Source organism: Thermobia domestica, chromosome 13, assembly GCF_964235325.1.
Source record: "Thermobia domestica chromosome 13, izTheDome1.hap1.1, whole genome shotgun sequence".
Lineage (NCBI taxonomy): Eukaryota > Metazoa > Arthropoda > Insecta > Zygentoma > Lepismatidae > Thermobia > Thermobia domestica.
The window spans coordinates 88,407,276-88,430,261 of NC_137466.1; the positions used below are offsets into that span (position 1 = coordinate 88,407,276).

The following is a 22,986-nucleotide window of genomic DNA, read 5'->3' on the forward strand; positions in this document are numbered from 1 at the left end:
AGTGTAACGCCCGGAAGCTGTATGTACGGCACCTGGTAAAACAAAGGTGGATGTACGATGTACGTCGTAACGCTCGATGAAGCATGGATTTACCTTTCCGACTGCGGCAAACCGAGAGCCATCATGTACCGAGTGAAAGGCGCCAAGAACTTCAGAAGGTGTCTGTAAAGAATCCTTCCCAAAAGGGTTCATGGTCGTTACTGGCTACTGTTACCGAGGTAAACTGAAGATTCTTAGGGTGGCGAAGAACTGCAAAATAAATTCGCAGTGTTTTCAGGAGCAGATCATGCGGCCGATCTACGAGCATAAGATTCCAACAATGTACGGAAATGACGCCTATCTGGTGCGCATTCACATGGACAAGGCCTCATCATATACCTCACGATCGTCCCTCACATTCTACAGGGAGATGGAGGAGGCAAGTGGTATACAGGTGATACCTTTCAATGAGGTACCTGTTAAATCTCCAGATGCAAGTCCTATGTACTATTGTGGAGTTGGATTGCTGAAGCGGGCTTTGGAAAACGGCGTGTGACAACTGTGGAAAGCCTCTGAAAGCTGTGCAAAGGGAATGGGACAAGATTCCCCTCCCAGTTCTTTAGAGAAGCCTATTACAGTGGAAATTACGCTGTCAGGCTATTTGTTAGGAACCAAGGGAAACACATCGAGCACTTACAGACCTGGCGCCATGGATTCTTCTAAATTTTTAGGTAAGTCGAAATTGGCCAAATGTAGACTGAACAACCTCTGTAGCATTTTCGCTTGAAGAAAGGGGGAAAAGCTGTGTACCAAGTATACTCACAAGAACTCAAACTCTACTAAATGTTGCAAATGAAAATTAAACCAAAGTGAAATAGAGTGACAGGAAAAACAAATGAAACTACTAACATACAGGATGAGAATACTTACTAACTGCATCTATTAACTTTTGCAAAAAAGCGATTTTACTCTCTTTATCTTTCACATTATCAGAAACCATTTCTTCAGGGGTATAGAGACCGTCAAGATAACCAGTGTCCTGAATCACCTGTGAAGAAACGAAAAACAAAGTAGCTAATTGTTCATAAATTTGATGGAAATATATATTCACCAAATGTTAAAGCTACTTACACGTAAAATGTTAAAACTATGCATAAAATTTTATACTATCGTACATAACGCATTTATTTTATAAGATGTCACATATGAAATTAGCTAGTAGTGCGTTCTTATAATGTAATAACAAATAATTTTTCTCTAACAGCATACAAATCTAGTGATTCACATTGTGGATTAAAATCGGATTACATCGATCCGTGTGTCATAGATCAAAGGATGTAGTCTTATTATATTGTTTACAATCAGAAGCAACAAGACTTCCTTCAACAAAACTTGTATTGAAATGAAATCTCTCAGCTTTACGTCCCAACTTTAGCAGGGCTTGAAAAATCTTGCTTGAAAGTACTAGCCAGCCAAAAAAATCTACTAGCCTGACGATTATGCAGTCACAGTGTTTATACTCGCCAAATGCACTTTATTTGTCGTGACTTTACTCGCCAATGGCAAGCAGGTGAATGGATTTTTTAAGCCCTGCCGTTTAGGCAAAAGAAGGCGGATGATTAATGAAAGTGAATGATAGTGAAATAATTGATAAAATGAGGAAGTGATAAGACACGGGAAAAACCTGTGAAAACCTATGGACACGATCTTCTTCACCACAAACTTCCTTGGCCTAGAGTCGAACCCGAAACCCCCTAAGATCCGAGGTGAGAAATCTATCATTGCACCTCACTCCATTTCAACTGTATTGATAATAACAAATGCTCCATATCCAAGTCCATGCTGAAACTTGAGATATAAATTAACCAACATTCGTCATGATAGAAGAGATTTGCTTTTCTGTAAATGAATATGTTAACTCAAAAATGCAATTTAAGTTTTCTGAAGAAACAATGAAAAGAGATTGACAAAGTTTTTCTCTTTCCCAAGACACTGGTTTCGAAAATGCTAACGACGAAGTAAGACTCATCAAATGCTGTCGCTCTACTGACGACACTTTAATAGTAAACAAAATCGATAAGAAGCTGAAATCTCTTCTTTCGGAACTGAAAAAATTAGACCCAACACTAAAATTTACAGTTAAATATGAGAAAGGGAATTTAATACATTTTTCGATGTAACATTTCACAGAGTAAATATTACAATTTTTACCTGTTATTTAATATATATATATATGACAAGTAGCAACTTTGTACACACACACACACACACACACACACACACACACACAAAAAAAAAAAAAAAAAAAAAAAACTGCAACAATGATAAAAGCCAACATGTGAATCAATATGTGCCTTAGGGTATACTGAGTTGTCTTATAATTAACATACGAATTCTAGCGATAACAAGAGATTTTTTTTAAAAAAACTTTGTTTCATCAATAATTATTATCTTACCAAAACCTTTTTCGACCTTTCGCGAAGAAAAGAATCCATTTTATGTTAACATTTATTTTGATTCTTTGACCATACGGAAGTTTATGGCTATCTCCCTTGGAACATCTCGTTCAAGATCAAGTACGAAAATTCACTTTGATAATTAAATAACCAGTAATGTATGCAGCTTTTTTCAATATTTTGTAATGTCGTTTCTCTTAAATACTATTTTTGGGAGAATTATTTGGGATCTAGACTGGGAAATTTATTCAGGTTTTTCCTTTCGCCAAGCCATGACTACTCTTCAAGATATTTTGAAATATGATTTCACATTACATCTATGTAAGATATAGTAATTTAAATCCTTAGCTCTTATGTTATATACTAGTATGGATTAGATATTTAATTCAGTTTTCTCCATTGAGTTCTCCTCTCTTGCGGGCGGCCTTTTTGTTACTCAGTATATATCCTTTTTGTTGATAGCACTTCACAACAATAATAGATCAAATACAACTAAGATGATTGATCATTACTAAATGATACTAAATCTACTAATAATTCCAAGAAGACAATTTAGCAAAGGATTCTTTTTATGTAAACACACTAACCACTGCAAATTTCGTTTTTATGTTTTTAGAGGGATTACGTCTCTTTTGCATCAATATATTGCACAAGAAGACAAACCAGTTGTATCCACAAATTGAACAAATACCAATTGAATTAACATATATTATTATTATTAATATTGATAGATGCAAAACAGCATTACTGTTTCCAATCCAAATTTAGACGCCACTAAGTTCTTCACCAAGGCAATATCTCCCAACTAAGGTTTGCAGAATTATGCACGTCTCCACTTTTCGGACATATCATGTGAATTTTAACATTTGATGTCTCTGACGTGTTATTTTCGTTCTAAAAATCCAATAACAACGATTACTGCATACACTGCGAAACATTCTATAAATATGTTTATTATTATTATTATTATTATTAGTAGTAGTAGTAGTAGTAGTTGTAGTAGTAGTAGTAGTAGGAGGAGGAGGAGGAGGTAACTAAATTTATCACATTTACGAAGAGTGTGATGGCTTTTAGTAGAGCGTTCGCCCAGCTCGCGCCAAGTGGGTTTTGCGGAGGACAAACACCAACTGCTTGAGTTTTCTTGATGGTTTACCCCTTTCCTCCCACTTTCTTCATTCCATCATTTCATTCATTATCATCACCGCCTCCTTTCGTCTCAGAAAACTTTTAAAAAAATCTCATTTAAGGGGTAAAAAAATAATCTTTAATTACTTAAAGAACTAAACTGATAGGCACATGGTTGCAAATATAAATTGGTCTGATCCTGGCATACGCCTGTTATTTAGCAATTGTCGAAATTTTCAGTGGGAACTCTCATCCTATTCAACGGCATTTTATTAAGGCATCTACACCACACTAATCATATATTATCACTGAAGAAGATGGGAGTTCCCCATAATCCTCTGTAATTCGTCAATCAGCCCTTTTCTTTCTAATCTGCATATACAGGGTGTTTCAAAACAACACCGACAACGTTCGGGAAGTGATTCCTGACACCAAGATAAGACAAAAAGCATAGACCAACCTGGGTGCACAAATACTTCCTTTTGGAATTATAGGCTGCCGAAAACACGAAAAACATAACTTTAAATGTCCATAGCTCCAAAACAACGGGACCTACCGTAGTCGGATCAAGTGTTGTTTTGTCGGTGTTGTTTTGAAACATCCTACATGTAGCAAAATAATTGGTCCTTGTTAACGCGATATTGATTTGTACACTGGTGTTTGTTCCAAGTTCCAAATAAATGCTGCAGAATAATTAATGTAGACAACAATACAATAACATTTAACACCAGTTCCTCACTGTTATCATCAAATGTTTCCATGCCAATTTAGAAAATAAATATCCAATAATTTTTCATAGGAAGTTAATCATTTTGACGAAGATGAAAGACGAAGGAATTGCTCACCTACTGGCGCAAAAATTTATCTCCCTGATGATGATTTTAATTGCTTTTAACCATTGTAGTAACAAGAATGGTGAGAAAGAATTCGAGGTCTTCGATGTGTGTATATGGAGAAGAATCACGAAACTGCCCGCATAGAACTAGGAAGTAATGAGGAAGTTTTGGATAAATTGGGGACGAGAATGGCAATGGAATTGAACAGTCCGATCATAAGAAACATGATACAAACCTACAAAAGACATACTCCAATCTTCCCTTAATCAAAGAAATGAACATTTTTGTCGGGTATTAGCAGGGAAGTATTTTAAGTGTCGTTCAATAAAGAATGAGTACGGTATGTTTGTATAATCATCAACTCAACACAAATAAGGATTACCTCACGTCAATGTTCTGTCTTTCTCAATTAGAAGGAAAGAAGGAGTAGAATTATGATGTGAACTAGTGACCCTCAGGGCCCAGGTGGGTTGGGTGTTGTTCTATAAACCAAGGTAAAATGTAATACAGTTATAACGATATAGATTACGTTATATTATATATATATATATATATATATATATATATATATATATATATATATATATATATATATATATGTGTGTGTGTGTGTGTGTGTGATTCTTTTTAGCTAATTGAACGCTACGCCACTGTTTCGTTCTTTTTTTGGACATCGCTTAAGTAATTCAGCAAGCTACAAAGACAAAAAATTGTGCCATTTATACGGAGTATCTGTGTTCCTTCAACTTTATTTTCAGCCGTTCGATCATATACCAAGCTCACCTCGCCTCTTGGTTTTTAAACTCAAGGAACTCGTCGCAAGGATCCCAAAAAGGTTTTTTTTCCCTTTTTTTTTCTCCGCCTTACACACACTAACACACGAACTTTGATTTGCACCTCGTGGCTAAAGAGAAATTAGTGGACAAAATGGATTAAACTAAACTAGTCAGAAACGATAATGATCCAATGTCAAAGTTTTTGTGTCCATGCTGTGAAAGTAAAGGACCCCGTATATCTCACCATGAGAAGATAAAGCTATGGCGGTATAATATGTGGTGTTAGCTGCATCTATGCATCTTAACGTGTTTTTTTCCGCATTTCAAAATTCGTTGAGCCACGTCGCACTCGTATATGTAACACAAGGCCTTACCTATTAAGAAAATAAAAAATGCTAGCAAATATAAATTACAACAGTAATATGTGAAATTCACAACATCAATATTTGTGAAATTTTCACAGAATAAAAAATAATGTTCTAGATACAGTAATTACAATAAAAACAATTTTTTGGGAAAGATTTTACAGCAAAATTTGAATTATTTTTCATTTATTTGGAACATTTTAGCTCCTGTAGTATTAGTATTTCAATATTAAATACTTTTAGTTCTGTGTGTGTGCTAAATACTTTGACATGTGAGTCAGATTATATGATAAAACGTTATAGGCATCTAACGTAAGAAATGATTTAGATGTGTGTCCAATTCGATGCCCTGTTGGAGTCTTGATATTGTTATTTTTCAGTCATTCTGCTCGGTTAGTAATTACCCGAAGTTTGGCGACCGGGAATAGTGTTCCTGTGTTTTTAATATATTCGTAAATTTATGACATGAGCTAGAGAAGACATGGATGATTAATCAAAACACACCTCGAGTAATTGCAGAAATGGTGCTATTGAGACGAAGCTTAAATATTCACTTAAGAGTTCACATATGATATTACCTGTAATACTCATTGAATTATTCTATGCTCCTCACTTGCTAAACACAAATTGTTCGTTCCAGAGCTACGCACGAAACCGAAGCACAGATTCGAACTCAACTCATAAATGGAAGTATGGGATTGAACCCATAACCGTTACACAGTGAACATTCCATAACGGGTATTCCTATTATACAGACAAAGTTTTTGTCCCGGCAAAAATCTATGATTACACGATAGAAACGTACCTTTTATAAACACAGACAATCTTTCTTTTGCTGCCAACGTTTTAATAGCCTTTCATAATGAAGAAGAATTATTCTCAGATCATACATATTCGGCATTAAAAAAATGCAATTTGAAAATAAATTTGCAGTTCAGTACAGTACACAGGTACAATCACCACAAGCAGAGTTGTGAAAAACCCAGTTAAAAAAAAAACAGCCCAGTGGGTTTTATTGGATAAAATTGGGTTTTATTTGGCAAAATTAGGTACCGGTATGGGTTTTATTAAATTTTGTACGTATATTTAAAACCATCACGCCAGACAAATACTGGGATAGTAGAAGTTCAGGAGCCAGAGATAAAAAATGGCTTTACTGAATGGATGTTGTTTTTCTAAAAGAAATAAAAAGTAAGAGCTGAAATGTTGGAAATTGATTTTTTTTTTTATCTTCAGCTGCCAACTTGGTTTTTTACAATAGACTTTACGATTAAGGGGGTTTTGCGACATACAATAATTATACTGTGCTTCACATACTCCATCAGATACGCAAGAAGAATTAGGGAGTTTTCACGATCTGATCGCCGGTAGTGTTGAGAAGATAGAGGTGTATCTTTAGTAATTTCGTTTGAAGTGAAGCGTTCTCGATTTGTAATTAATTGACATGGAAAAAGACATTTTATCTGTTTATATTAATACACAAGTATGTAACAAAAACAAAGGAAATACAGCCGCATTACTTTGATTCCATACTAGCTGAAGTGCCCGTTCTTTGTACGGGTAGAGATTCAAGTAAAATATTTTAGGCTCCTCTCCCCCTTAGGATATGCATATCAATGAAAGTGTAGTAAGAAATTCTATTTCTGGTATAATTTTAACCCCCTTCCCTTAGGATACGCCCTTTAAGGAAAGTTACATGATATCCCAGTCTGAAGTAGTTACTATGTTCTAAAACTCACTTCAAACTGTTAAACACTTTCCCCGTGACGCGATCACAAACAATAGGCATCGACGATTTAAATATAAAGAAAGAAATTATAGAAAACACCCTCTTTCTTCCCTTAAGATTGAAGTTCCCAAAAACAGGAAGTGACGTGCCCCTTTATTTATAGTGAGGTGTTTATGTACCAAATTTTATTTTCCTAACTTGACGTGCTCACGTGATAGTGTAATTTTGGCTGAAATTTTGAACCCTCTTTACTTCCATTACGATGTGCCCTTTAATCAAAGTAACACAATAAATACATAAATAATAATAATGAACCATGTTCCAAAATTCATTTTGAACTGTTCAATCATTTCCCCGAGATGCGACCACAAACAACAGGCAACATCGCTTTCAATGGAAACAAAGGAATTATGGAAAAATCACCCCCTTCCCTTAAAACAAATTTTTAAAACGCTGCAACACATGTCAACTTATTTTTAATGAGGAGTTCATATACGGAGTTTCATCTTTCTAACCTGGCAGGTTCGTCACATATTGTATTTTTTTTTACATGAATTTTGAAATTATTCTTCTCCTAGGATGCGTTCTTGAATCAAAGCAATATGCTAAAAATCCCAGCTCAGGGAGGGTACTAACTATTGTACGTTCAAAGTTCATTTCAAACTGCCCAACCCTTTCCCCATCCACTACGATCAGAAACAACAGGCAACATCGCTTTCAAATTATAGAAAATGCCCTTCTTCCCTACTTAAAATGGAAACTTTCAGAAACTCTGGGACACGGGTTTATTTTATTTTATTTTTTAACTGGGAAGTTTACATACTAAATGTCATCTTCCTAACTTAACGGAATCGTACCATACTAAGATTTTCGAACAGATTTTGACCCTCCGCCCCCTGCATAGAACACGTATCAATCAAAGTAACCCGATCAAAAAAAAAAAAAAAAAAAAAAAAAAAAAAAAAAAAAAAAAAACCTAGTTCGAGGTACGTGATAACTGCATCCAAAAATTCGTTCCTAACAGCTTAATTAGTTTTCTTGTGTCGTGCGCACAAACAAGATCCTTTTCATTTTTATATAATAGATTACAGTTAAACAGTGTTACAGCGAATTTGATCGGGAGCAAACAAAATTCATTATGAATGATTCCAAAATCTTTTTTTTTTTTAATGGTATCCTGTTCTGGTGGTTAATACACATTAAAACTAGGCATACACTAAGAAGTACGATTAAAGAAAGTAATTATAATCACATTAAGATTATTATTTAAATCCAAGTTTTAAGTATATTTTTTGTGGTGGATTTATTGTTTTTTTTTTCTGTGCATTTTACCCCTCGAAAAAAAAAAAAAAAGCCCGCTGGGGAAATTTTCAACAACCCTGCCCACAAGGCGTCTTTCTCATGTTAATGACCCGGTGAACCACCACACACAACAGTGTAAGATGAACTACAAATAATTCTTTTTTTCTGTCCACGATAATGCTTTCTGGTGGGAATCCTAGAAAACTTCAATGAGATGCCTTTACTTTCAATACGATCTGTATACGAGCTAAGTGATTTTTTGCAACGAGAAGGTACGTATTTGAAGAAAATTACCACACATGAAGTACACATCCTACAAATACATCTCCCAGCGAAAATTATATTTAATTACAGAGAACAATTTCCCCTTCATCCCTCCAGTAACACGAAAACTCAATCCAGTATTTCGATATTCGGCAAACTTACCTTTCTAACTAATATATTTGAAGGGTAAGGGGAAAAAACAAGGAATGTCCATGTATGAGCTTTTTCGGGTGCTTTGTCCTATCTGTTGGTGACTCTTGGTACTATTTGACTGTATATGCCATGCATGCGTAGATGTAAATATGTCTATGTAAAAAGGGGCAAAAGATGTAACTAACCCTATTCTTTTTACGTGGTTTTCAATATTATAACGCCGTTTTCTCGAAAATGCAATTTTGTGACATTCCTTCTTTTTTCCCCTTACCCTTCATTTACTGGATACCAGGGTTTAGAAAAAAAAATCTTTTGAAAAAAGAATCTGCGTTTAAAACGTGATAAAGATCTTCAAAATGTTTTAAACATGTTTAAAAACAAACAAATAAACAAACAAACACAAACACACACACACACACACACACACAAAACTTGTTTTAAACATTTTGAACAGTTTAAAACATGATTTTAAACATACTTCAGAATCGTGTATTAACTTATTTGTTAAGACTTTTTGCCCTTTATTTGCAACCGACCTTTTCATTTATTTTATCCTGGTGAAGACTACACTGTATTGGGTACAGAATATTTGGGTATAGATTAGTAATTCTCAACTTATTTCATATCACGACCCCTTTTGATTACATACTCTTACAAGTACTTTCTTGGTTGTAATAACCTTCTTGGGTAGATTTTAAAATATACCTACCATTGATTGAGATTTCACAAATCTATCAATATACATGGTAACACAAAAGTCCTCACCAGTCTTCTGCGTTGAGAACGGGTTCAGGAAGAATTATAAAACTTGGAAGTGATCTGACACATCAGATGGTGCTATCAAGCATCATGGTGGCCATCTCTGATTGGTATTTGAAATTTCAAATGCAAAGAGAGTCATATTACATTCTTTAAGGCTAGGACTTTACCAGAAATACGCTTATGTAGATATTTTAGCCCTGAAACAAGTCATTTCGGAGTCCTGCTTCTGAAAGTTTCCTTATTATGCCCTTAGGGGCTCAGCTCGCGTTTCGTAAAGGCAGGTGAGATTTTAGTTGCAAAATTTTAATTACTATTTCAGAACACTGATGCTAATAAAATCAGTTTAAAATAATAAATTATCGAAAAGTGATGTTTGCAGCACACTTTGCGTTGTTCTAACTTTGGAATATTTTCTGCAAGTCTATGTTATTATAATTTATTGAAGAAAAGTAATATTTGGGGCGTTCAGAGTACAATGGATCCAAGTTCATTTTCAATAAGGCTCAGGTTTGCTAAGCAAATCAAGGATGTTATCCTATTTTATAACATTCTTGAAGTAAATGAATTGTTTCAAAACGTAATACCTTCGCAGTTATGAGTGCGAAATAAATGTAACTAAAACCACGTGAAAGGGCGTCGGATTGTTTCATATGACAGCTGCTAAACAGGGGTGTCAGTGGGGCAGGAAGCCACCCCATCCCCACCCTGAATTTCAGACTTTGGGGGCATTAACGCAGTTTCAGAAACCATTTGATAAGCAAAGTCCAACAGAACAAGTTTGAGGTCCTTACACCGAATAAATACGGAGGAAATACAGATGACCAAAACTGGAAAGTTGGTTAGGTCCAATTTCCAGAATTTTAACCAGGTCTGAAACTCGAAAGTATAGCCACTTTGGAATCCTTGGGCCAAATACAAGAGAACAATATAGTCCTTTAGCTCCTTACGGCCAATGGAAATGAATTATAATTGATCAAAACCCGTATTTATTCGGTGTAAGGACTTTTAAGTTTTTTCTGTTGGACTTCGCTCAGCAAAAGGTTTCTAAATCTGCAATACTGCCCCCGAAAGCTGAAATTCAGAATAGGGGGCGATGGATGACCTTTATACGGACGCCCCTCTCTAGTGGAAATCATACATGACTCTAGACTGCACCTTGTCACGTAGCTTTTCTTTCTTTTATTTCGATTCGTGGTTGCGAAGATATGACGTTCTCCGTCGATGTATTCTTTGTGACACACCCTGCATTTGTTTAACGTAATTATGTATCATTGACTACGGCGTTCGGAGTTTGACTTGTTAATCATTCCCACGCTGCAGCATACACAATATAATGTTCATATCTTAAATCTCTGAGCAAGGAGGGGGAAATTAGCTCTCGTGTTCCCCCGTCCCATCAACGCATTTATCTAGCGGTTGTCCTACGAAACTCTAGCCCACACCCTTTCACGTGGGTTTTGTTTCATTTATTTTGTACTCTTGGCTACGAATATACCGTATTACGTTTGCTGAGCAAAAGTGAACCTTTTTGAAAATGGATCTGGATTCCTTGTGCTCTGAAGGTCCCATATCTAAAAGTTGGAGCCAAATTTATACTGCAACCCATGTTTGTTTGAAACGCATAAAACTAGTTTGATTACAGTTTTGCATCAGGCGCAAGGATATATGAGACAGGGCTTATTGTTTAACCTTTAGATTCATTTGGGATATTTTCTACGATATTACATTTGGGGGTCACCCTTTGACCCCTTGGCTTTTTTCTTGTTTCTTCGAACATTGTTTTGTAATTCATGTTTGAAATGTACTGCTAGGACCATAATCAATATTTTCACGCAATATTTTCTAAATGATTTCTCATTTAGGTACAAGGGCTCCACCTTTGTATTGTCAATAGAGAGTACCGTACCTAAATTTCATAAACATTAAATCTCGCTTATACTTTCAAGAAATACAACTTTAATATTAGTTTCTCATAACAATTTTCTATTTTTGCGTACTTTGATATACATTGCAAACGTATACAATAGGTGAACTCTTCACTTTTTGTGTACAAGGGTTTTCAAACTTGACACTTCCATATCTGTGTACAATGTTATTCCCGTTCTTCTAAAATAAGTTCCTGCAAAATTCCATCGTTTGAAAGACCGATGTGAGATCGGGTGTGATACCATCTTTCACCAGACTGTTTCGACCACACAGCAATAACCTATCTGACTAGACGAAGACCTTAGACATCAGTTATCTGACGTAATAAAAATCTCCCAGTAATTACAGAATCACCAGGTCTTTTTCTTATACTTCTTCATTTTCCTCTTTTTCTTTAACTTTCTTCTTCATCTTGTGCATATAAAAGACGATGTAGTAACTGCCGTAACTTAAATATGGAACCCTGTACAAAATTCCACCAAAAAAGAACAACACTGGAAAAATGGTCAAAATAACACTCCAAATCAAAATACGTAGTACATGTAATAACTACATTCCTACACCGTTATTTGAAAAAAAAAATATTAAATAAATATAAAATAATAATAATACAGAAGAACCTACTGCGAGATGTCAGAAATAACCAGTAAGATTCTTAAAAATTCAAATACTTAAAATACAAAAAACCTGCGGGGTCAATTTGACCCCCGTAATGCATCAAAAGGTTAAAGTGAGATCCGAACTACTAATTTTAAAATTTTACGTTGGATTGCAGTCAAAATCTTCACTGCAAATTTCGGACGTCCCATGCCTCTACCTTCAAAATTTACCGTTAAAAGACCAAAAATTGTGCTCTGTAGCGTGGTCCATACATACATACAGATGAACAAATGTAGATCAAGTCGTCCCAGAAGCCTCACTGACGTTCAGCAATGATGCGACAATAAGGATCACGCTTTAATGGTTAGTTACGAGGGGATTGGCATACCTTGCACTTTCTTGCCTGGTCCCTTCATACAAGCTATGCCAGGATGAAAAGTTTTTAAGAAAACGTAGCACGGAGGTGGGGGAGCGAGTCGAAATAAAATTTTCGTAACATAATGAAAAATAAATTTGTGATACAAAATCAGGGTTGGCAAAAACCATGGTTTTTATTGAAAAAAAAACAAAGGAAACGGATTTTTTGGTTTAAATAACTTGCTCTATGTATTTGTATCACATATTTATTTATTTAACAATTACCACATACAGCTCTGAGGCCATTTTATACTGGATATATAACAATAACAACAACAATGGAAAGGATTTGGGAAGGTATCGGCCAGGGCCTGTTTTAGTAGGTACCATCCCGGCATTTGCCTGATAGGATTGAGGGAATCCCTGGAAAACCCCAATCAGGATGGTCGGCAGCGGGAATCGAACCCGCGACCTCCCGAATGCGAAGCCAACGCCCTACCACTTGAGCTACTTCGCTCGGTGGTAGAAATATGGACAGAAATAAGTTTGCTTTGCCTTGGTGTTTTATGCAACAACCGGGTTATGCTGGAAGGAGTCACATAAGGTTAAAGCAGAATCCAAACAGCTTCTCTGCTTACATCCGAGAGAAATTGTCCTCTATTTGAACTCGAAACCGTGACTGATTGGCTACAAATGCAATACGTCTGTCAACTCACGCACGAAGGACTTCTGATAAAAATACGTTGTAATGATATTTACCGGTACATACTTGTTAAAATAATTGTCAAGTCATTTCAGAAGGACAAAAAGATAAACAGTTGCACAAGTATAGAAGAACTAATTTAGTCCAAATTAGTTCACTACGACTTTCATTAGTCCAAGTTAAAGAAATATAACGACTTAGAAAAGTGAATAGATACGAATTATTTGAGTCCACTTTGGCTCTGACCCATTTATACATAAATACATGCCAAAGATACTTCTAATTTCAATAAATGCCTCTCGGAGATTTGTATGACCCCCTCACCTCAAAAAAGTACGGCATTTCGATGTATTTTATCAATAGTAAACATTATTAAAACGAAAGAATATTTAGAATATTTCTTTGATTGCAGTTGCATAACAATAATAATAAACTATAAAAAAAATCACAAACGAAATATTCACAATCTTATTTAAAAAAGTTGCTTTTGTAGTATAATCTCTGAGTAATGAATGGGGAATTTAGGTCTGAATATAATACGAATAATATACGGCAGTGAAACGTGATAACCCACAAATGTGTGTTCATCAAAATTTTACGAACATCTTTCATTATTTGGTTTAAACCAGTTTTTTTTTTTATTTATTTATTTATTTTAATCAGCTGGTTTAAACCAGCCAACCCTATACAAAATTAATTCTTACCAGAAGTTCCCAGTTGCATCTTAATCACATCATTGACGTTAGAATTATCAGAAGCAATTTTCGGATCAACACTTCTACCAACTGTTTGGGTTTCCAGTTTTTCCAAAGCATTTAATTTTTCATATCGATTCTTCATTCTTTGAACTAAACCAACTATTTCTTTCTTACGTTTTGTAACGAGCTCGTATGGACGTTTTCTTATCTGATGGAGCTTGAGATACTTTAATAAATTTGCTTCAAATGATGTCCTTTTTTCTTCCCGTAAAACTCATATTAAACGATTCCAAGTTGTACGAAGACTGACAGGTAAAGGTCACGTTTGAGTGAATCGAGTTGCTGCCCGATAGATATGTGATAGAGTATTACTAATTGTGCTCAATTTGTCAAGGAAGTTTGAGGTGAAAAGCTCAAAAGGGTTTTGGAGATACAGCCACTAGAACGTCACATGGAAGTACATGTTATATTCTATTTCCCTGCGTGATCTTATGATCACTGATGATATTCCAGCTGCCAATGTCTTTAACGCGGATCAAAGTCGCTTCGAGAAGGAACTGTATTCGTACAGGACGTTGAGGGAGAAAGGATTAGTGAAGATCCGAACAATAGTGGGATATGTGAGTGCAACATTTCATTCCTATATGATAATGCTGGTCGTACCCACGGACGGAGAAATTCTGCGTTCCATGTAGGTTCTGGTGATTGAACCAAACAGTAGGTTCCTTGCAGTAAAACCAGACGATCCGGCTAATATAATCTTAATCTCATTTGCTGGTCTAACAGTGAACATAAACAAGCAGAAACTTAAGACTTTCTGTTCGGAGGTCATGTGGAAAAGCATTCCAAATGATACGAAGGAAGTTCTCGTGTTACTTGATTCATAGTCTACAAACAAAGACGACAGTCTTTCGTCATAATGTGTGCCAGAAGGCTTTGTATTGATCAAACGGCTGATACCTGGTGAATGTAATAGCATGATTCAGCTTCTGGATGTTCACTTCTTCCGTCCATACAAAGCTTTTGTTCGTTTCTTCGCTGATACAACAATAACAGGAAGTGACGTGAATATTTGGCATGGTGACAGGCTCATACAACTGCAATCGTTCACAATTTACCAGTCAGTACCCAATTTACCTCGTTTTCGCAATGTTATTTGATTCGCTTTCCATAAGGCTGGATACTTAAACGAGGAGCCTAGAAGTTGAATCGTTCCTTATAATTACTGCTTTGACGGAATTGTGAACGACAAATGTTTCAAGTTCAACCTGATTGTGTTTGTCAGGTTTACCCACTGTGAGCAGAGTATTTGTGCGAAGTACGCACTCTTTTCTGAACTGCATATTGATTGTAGTATTGATAACTTTTCTATGGAATAACAAAATCACTTCGGATTTGCTAAACAAACACTTTCTCTTGTGTCCCATCAATTAAACATGCTGGAAACACGAACATAATCTAGTTTAGAGGAAATAATAGGTATAAGACATCTCTCTTATGTTTTGGACTATGTATTACGATTATAACATGTACCTCAATGTGACCTTCTAGTGGACGTATCTACTAAACCCTTTGAGCTTTGCACCTAAAACTTTCCTGATATATTGAGCATACATAGTACTACTCTATTGAGCATACTTAGTACTACTCTATCACATATGTCTCGGTTAGCAACTCTATTCACCCAAACGTGACTTTTACATGTAAGAACCTACACTGTATCAACGGATACCTGCGATATTTTAATTTCAGAACCGCAATTCAGCAAAGAACCCTTTGTTTGTTTTGTGAATACAACATAAAAGCTTGTTTCCATGATAATTCTTTTATTTATTTTTTAATATCAGCTCTACAAGTAGTCTAATCTTCGACTACTTCTTTTCGCAAGTAGAGCATTTGAACAATAGAATAAACGTTAAAACCAAGGGGAAAAAGAGACAAAACCAATTGTAGATCACTACACTGACCTGCTGTAGCCACGAGACATCAAAACATTCTCATCGGAACAAAATAGTATTGTGAATGGGGAGCACTTTTTGACCATTTTTTTTCTGACATTTTTATTTTATTTTTTTTTTTTTACAAAAGTAAAATAAAATAAAGTAAACATTTATTTAAAATATGTCTTAAAAATACACGTGTTTAAAACGTATATAAAATTTGTTTTAAACAAAATCAATTGCTTAAAAAAAAGGGATGGCATTTAGTATCTCCCCCAACTAGTTTCATGGTTACAGAACCGAGTACCTCTTTTTTGTCTCAATTGTGATAAAGGTAGAAGTACAAGGGCCCTGGGGGCCTCTAACTTCCTTCGCTAGCTGTCCCTAGCTCAGATATATTTTGTAACACACTGTAAATCTTATATAAACAAGATTGGGGGAAATACTAAATATCAGCCCAAGAAAGTTTTAATCATTTGTTTTCAAAAAAACAACCTTGCTGGATCTGCATACAATTACCAACAGCTGTGAGTAATCTAAATTTCGATAATTTCTTTGTAATGGACACCTCTCATTTACAGACAAGAAAATAATGGTCCATCAGTGTTGTCCGTTATTCAGTGTACTCTGAAGAATGGTGACCGTAACATCCTTTTCACAGAAAAGCTAATTCTGTGCATCAAACTTACTAAAGTGACAATGAGTAGTAACATCCCACATCCCTCACATTAATCTTCTCTATTACACGCCTGTCTTCGCACATGATCGCTTGCGCGACGCAACATTCCTAATTTATTCCCATGTGCAAGAATCCAAAGTCACTAACAGAAAACGAAAGTGGTTGAACAGAACCATATCTCTAGCCATAACATATATGCAGACCTAATGCCAATGCACAATAAACGATGATGAAAATTCAAAGTACTTTTTCTCAGCTTTACCAGACAAAAAACAAACTACCTTTATACACACGGGAACTCAATAACTTTTTTTTTCATTGCTAATGATCTTATTATAACTTGATCTGAAAATCTATAATTTCGTTAAATAAATGAATATCGACCATTAGTTCCAGTCCCGACAAGGGAAACCTCCTTTTGTGGGTACCGGTAATTACCAAAGTAATTACAATTCAAACCTGCGATAACGACTTAACGAATCCTTTTACTCTTGAAACATGTATTACATTACAAACAGGATCTGAGCAGCCCACTTATAAAATAGCAACATTGTAAGTATTCCGATGGAAATAACTTAAATAACGGAACCACTACCACATAAGCCTCGACAGGGAAATCACTGTATTTAATACACCCACTTCATTACCTTGTGTTTTAATGTCTATATTTTAATATCGATCTAACCTTTGGTTTACTCACCTACCTTCATAAGCTAAGACCCCTATATATCCCACTAGATTACGGGATATCTTATCCAAGCACATCTAGTAAATTGGAGATCCGCTAATAGAATAACTCTATTAGCCTACGCCATTACGAGGAAAGTTTCAGGAAGGAAAATTGTTTTCATGTATATCTTGGAGTACTCTCAGTACACACGAAAAAAATTGAACACCACGCAATTTACAATATTTTCGGTGCTAGCCCAGTTCATGGGGGCGTAAATCTGTAAAATCTTCGGAAGAAGCATGTTACCTGATTTCAGAATAAGGTTGTACCGGCATAATCAAAATATATCGGTATCTTATTTCTCATATGTATAACATAGAAATAAGAAATTGAAAGTGTGCTCTTTACCACGTAAAACTGCATAAGGAATGCATGATAAGTGCTATGTGAAGACAGAATAGAAAGTGGTTACTGAAGTGTCGTAAAACTGTGCCACAAGAAAGACATGTGTGTTTATGCCATATGAAATTTTTCCACTATTCTCACTTATGTGCATACCCACCGTCGCTGACGCGTCTCCTTAATCAGGACGAACCATCGCGTGGGCCCCATCTTAAGCCCCTTTCCTGACTGGGGTTAGACAGCATTTGTATATTTTAGTGGCCATTTAGCACAAATTGGTTTGTTCTTTAGGGACGTCTTTACTTTGGGCAAGGCAGTGACAATAAGCGATTCATCTGAGCCAGTTCCCGCAGTTACAGTTACAGTTCCCAAGAAAGAAAGACAGAAACCAACGTGCCGTGCGGGGCATTAACCTGCCTTCACTCGCTGTCGCTCGTTCGGCTATATGTGTGAGAAAATATCTATGTGAATAAAGGACAGCAAGGAATTAGTGACAACGTGTGAATAATATGAACAATGACAGAATATCACTGCCTTGCCCAAAGTAAAGATTTGCCGTTTTTTATGTTGTTCAAATTATATGCATTGTTATTTTTATGTTGTATGTTCACACGATGCATTTATATTCATCCCTCGGTAAGAACGCACTGTGTGCAGAACATCCACAGAAACCAATATTTAAAGAGCCCTGCGGCGCTTCTAACCCCTTCGCCCACTCAGCTACGTTTTGTGAAATAAGTAGGGCTAACACTGAAGATCGTATATTTGCAAGAGTAGAGGAGAAACTAAAAGATACCCAAAATCACTTGTTCTGCACAAAGTGCACTCTTACCCATCCCTCGTAAAATAAATCTCAACCAATAATACAAATTCTACGAAAACAATTTTAAGGCAGTAAGAGAGCAATTCCTGCCAAGATCAGTTCATATTTCATAAATACACGCATGTACCCATAAAATGAGATAGCAGGATATTTTTAAGCATTGATAATCAAAACATACACTTAAAATTTAGACAAAAGTATAATGTAACGTTCTCAAATACATACCGTTCTAACGATATCGTGCAAAAAGCGGAACGGAGGTTTCCTGAGAAGTTTTTCTGTCAGAGGAGGCTTCTTGACAAATTTACCAAGTGAATCTTGTGTTTTCTTGATGACAATTGGTTTTACATCCTCACTCATGACTATAGAACATCACATACGCGTTTGACATACAATTTCAGTGAGCTAGAAACACAACGAATATTCGACACTCTGAATTGTATACTTCTAAGACGTTTTCGTTTACATTTTAAATATAACTTCATGATTAATTAATCGATTCATTCATCAAAATTTAAAGACGTAATTGTTAGTTTACTACATGTCATATTGATTATTATTCACAATTCTACAAACCCATGCTTCCGCACTTCCACAGGTTCACAACTGTGTCTACCGCTCACTTTCATAAACGAAATAGGAATTTTATCCCATAATATCTCAGATCGCATCTTATATGTTGCCATAGCAACCGTTCGAAAATTTTCAAGATTAAGCATCTGAACTATTTTTAGATCATAAGAATGTAATATAATTATTTATTTTACAAAATTTAACTTAAATTTACTTTCCATGTACAAATGAAATTAAATTTCAAGAAATTAGATCAGTTTTTAATTTGATTCTCATTTGTTTTTTTTCTCCCGCGCACGACCAGCGTAAAATTCACAAAATTGTGTTCTGCGACTGCGCCTAAAAATTAGTCCATAACGCAATACCAACGACGCGGAGGTTGACGACATGACAGGGGCGTTGTAAAGCGTGTGGCCGAGCTTCCAGTAATTAAGGTGAAAACTTAATTGTTTTATTGTTTATATAATGTGTTAACAATATACATATTATATGTGACAAAGACGGCGTGTTACATTTTTACATTTGAATGGTTGAGAGTAAGTATGAATAACGAAGTGGTAGCCTACATTTTCTTGTAACTTTCAATGGGATTATTTGAACTATTAAAACTAGTCTTATACCAGATTCTATACATATTATACAGTTATTTAGATTTATATGATGTTTAAATACTGAAGTTAATTTTGGGGCACGATATAGTGCAATTTGTTCTTAAAGCAATGTTTGACTACTGTTAATACCGTTATGTTATGTAAGGTGAAGGGGGTGAATACTTTCCCTTATAATATCACTTCTGTTTTGTTATATTCTATTTATGTAAATAACATGTATATCTATTGATAATTGTTTTACATTTCTGCATAATTTGAAGTTAGAAATCGTGATAGTGATCTTTTAAATAAATGTGGCGCCAACTGTTGTTATTTGAAATACAAGGAATTTGAAGTATTTTTATATTAACAGGCTTGATTTATGTATCTTGACAGGAATATCCGGTACATATTAGGTAACTGGAGTAACTTCACTATTTTTAATAGGTTAAAGAGAAACCGTTATTAGTAACGTCGAATTCAAATTATAGATAAACTTTACAATACACGCTCCAGCTACGCATCGATAAGTAGGACCCTTTTAAAAAGTAGAGTAGAGTAGGATAAGGTACAGTAGAGTAAGATATAAATAAGCAGGGTAGGGCTTAGGAACGGATTAGCTTAAGGTTAAGTACGTTTTGACCCATTTTCATAAAATTATTAGTGTTTAATTTCTCGTTTCTGAGTGAGTATATCTGCTGGAGCGGTCGTTGTAAAGTTAACCCCAAATTATTTACGGCTTGTGTATAGCCCGCTCCCCCCAGTTCTTTGTCACCGGAACTGGAAGAGTCACTACTACTATTACTACTACTACTACTTATATCGAGAACAGAACCCAACCAACCCCTGCGGGGCTTCTAACCCGTTTCTACTACTACTACTACTACTATTGCTACTAACTACCACTACTACTACTACTACTACTAACTACTACTACTGCTACTACTTATCCTAAAGCTTCCTTAGCACAAGATTTACATCTTAAATCTTTATAACATGCGATTCCGATTCATTATGAACTAGTATGAATCGCTAGAATCACTATGATTCGTTAGAAATCACTGGGGGGAGCGGGCTATACTCAATCCTTATTTACAATACGAAGAAGTTATATTTTGGAAATGAAATATCTTAAAGTAGAAATAGGCCTAAGAAGTGAGTTGTATTTTGCTATCGTAATTATAGCTGGCCACCAGTGTAATTTTAATCAGATTCCGTTACTTAGGGGTTACGAAATAATGCAGATTAAGACTATGAGGGCCATTTATAATATTATTTAACTTAACTTTAGCCACAGTAAATAGCCGATTGCATCCTAGTGTTATTTTCGTGACACATGGCCAAATAATTGCGTAGAGATTGGTAATATGCCTGCAAACGTGCTGTACATAACTATTGTTGATAAGTTGGTAGCTTGTCACCACAAACAAGTGATATATATGTCTTTCTTGGGGTTAATTTCCATAGTTGGGCGTCCGTTTGCAGCAAAATTTTTAAAATTTACAGGAAGGATATGGATAATTTGATCGTTAGTGTGCTTGATAATATATAAGAGTCTCGAAAAATCTGTTTGTTTGTTATATATAAGCGGTTATAAACATGGGACTATACGGCGAGCGGAGGGAACTACTTGGCGCAAGGTAACTGAACAGTTGCATTGTGGGAAAGAAACGAGCATTTATGTTATCAACATGGCGAAAGTACAAGGGCAATGGACTTAACAGTTTTAACATCTATGAAGCAATACGTTGACAACGAGCAAAATCTTTTAAAAGTTTGTGAAGAGCACGGATTAATGAACCTAATAACAAATTGCAGAAGATATGGAAAGGAGATAACAGCGGAAAAACCTGGCGAAAGCGGACGCCCAACTTCGGAATAAATGCCCTTTCTTGTATAGGGCAGGGCGGAGCTGGTGGACCCGCGCGAGTTGCAGTAGGAGGAAGCGTGTTAGCAACGGTGGATAAGGACATAAATTGAGATACTTTAAACGACGGCATTACTCGAGCATACGGTTCTGTCAAATTTTGACACATTTCTTACATCTTCAGGTTAGGTTAAAGCTCTGTATTTCTTTTAGGAGAGGCTAGACTAAATGAGGAGCTCCATTATTGCTTGCAGATTAAGTTAAGGAAGGCTCATTGTAAATATAGTGTGGACTTATGGCATAAAAAACTACAGTACATAAAACGCGAACCGATTTGTGCTACATGGGCACGAATGCTATGTAACCGAGTCAGGGTTGGAGCGCGGCAGGAGTAGCTTGAGCGGTAGTGAGGGAGCAGGCGCGTCAGCGATGGGGTATAAGCATAAACGAAACATATGCAATACTTTCAGTTAAAATTAATTTTAATATGTTGTGCACTAACATTAATTACGTATATTCACACTATCATTCCTCCACGAAAAATACCTCACTGTGTGAAACCGAAACAAAAGTCACTATAGACCTGGGACAAGCGTATCTCAATTCTTGGAAACGTACAGGACATGCACACAACTTTGTCCCTTGTCAACAGGCCATAAATCTTAGAAATCTTAGAAACTTTGTCCCTTGTCAACAGGCTCTTGTGATAGTGGTGTGAGACAAGGCTCTTTGTTTTGAAACGAACAATAATCATTTATTCATCTCTCGTGTTCAATACCATAGGAATTCATCTGTAAGCGCACTTCCAGAAATTAGTCATGTTTTCGTTACGTTCACGAAACCTGGCAATACTTTCTTCAATAGGCTACATTCAAAACAACGTATTTTCATGTGATCATTAGTTCCACTCAAAGACAAGAAAGAACATGCATTTGAAGTTCAGTTCTCTTCTGACCCTCATCTGGTAACTGCAATTTTCACATGAACTTTTGTTGATATTTGAGATCAGTAGTGTCGATTATATTATTGTTCTAATCCCTATGCAACAACAAAATATTTTCCAGTATAAAGCTCGCCTCGATTGTGCAAATCTTGCTCTTAAAATAACCTTTAATCTAGCATGCAAATTAACATTCATGTAGGTTACTTTCATTCAGGAGGAGAACACACGAAGTTCAAAATGGTCTAGGCATTGCCTTTTTTATTACCGGTATCTATAAGTAGCTATGTGTACTCTAGCGTTGATAGTTGATATGGGTTTCGTTTTAAGAGGTATTTCATACCTTGGTACCTCCGAGACCGATTTAATGTCCTGCCCCGCTCTGACGTACAAAATTGTAATACAGTAAGAAATTTACGTGAATAAATTTAATTTATGCGTACCATTTGTTTTGTTGTAACATTTTAATAA

General features: G+C 35.7%; 2 protein-coding genes across 2 annotated transcripts in view; one reads left to right on the forward strand and one right to left on the reverse strand.

The window, feature by feature from the left end:
• Positions 1-19,216, reverse strand: part of IFT54 (intraflagellar transport 54) — a 92,576-nt gene extending 73,360 nt beyond the window's left edge. Inside the window, exons 1-2 of the mRNA XM_081736034.1 lie at positions 18,771-19,216; positions 910-1,027 (exon numbers count right to left, since the gene is read on the reverse strand). Coding sequence (XP_081592160.1) covers positions 910-1,027; positions 18,771-18,905 — 253 coding nt within the window. The 5' untranslated portion in view covers positions 18,906-19,216. The remainder of the gene's footprint in view (positions 1-909; positions 1,028-18,770) is intronic.
• Positions 19,217-19,399: 183 nt separating this feature from the next.
• The window catches only part of LOC145668309 (uncharacterized), a 53,468-nt gene continuing 49,881 nt past the window's right edge, over positions 19,400-22,986 (forward strand). The window contains exon 1 of the mRNA XM_081736035.1: positions 19,400-19,552. The gene's annotated coding sequence lies outside the window, so the exon portion shown is untranslated. The remainder of the gene's footprint in view (positions 19,553-22,986) is intronic.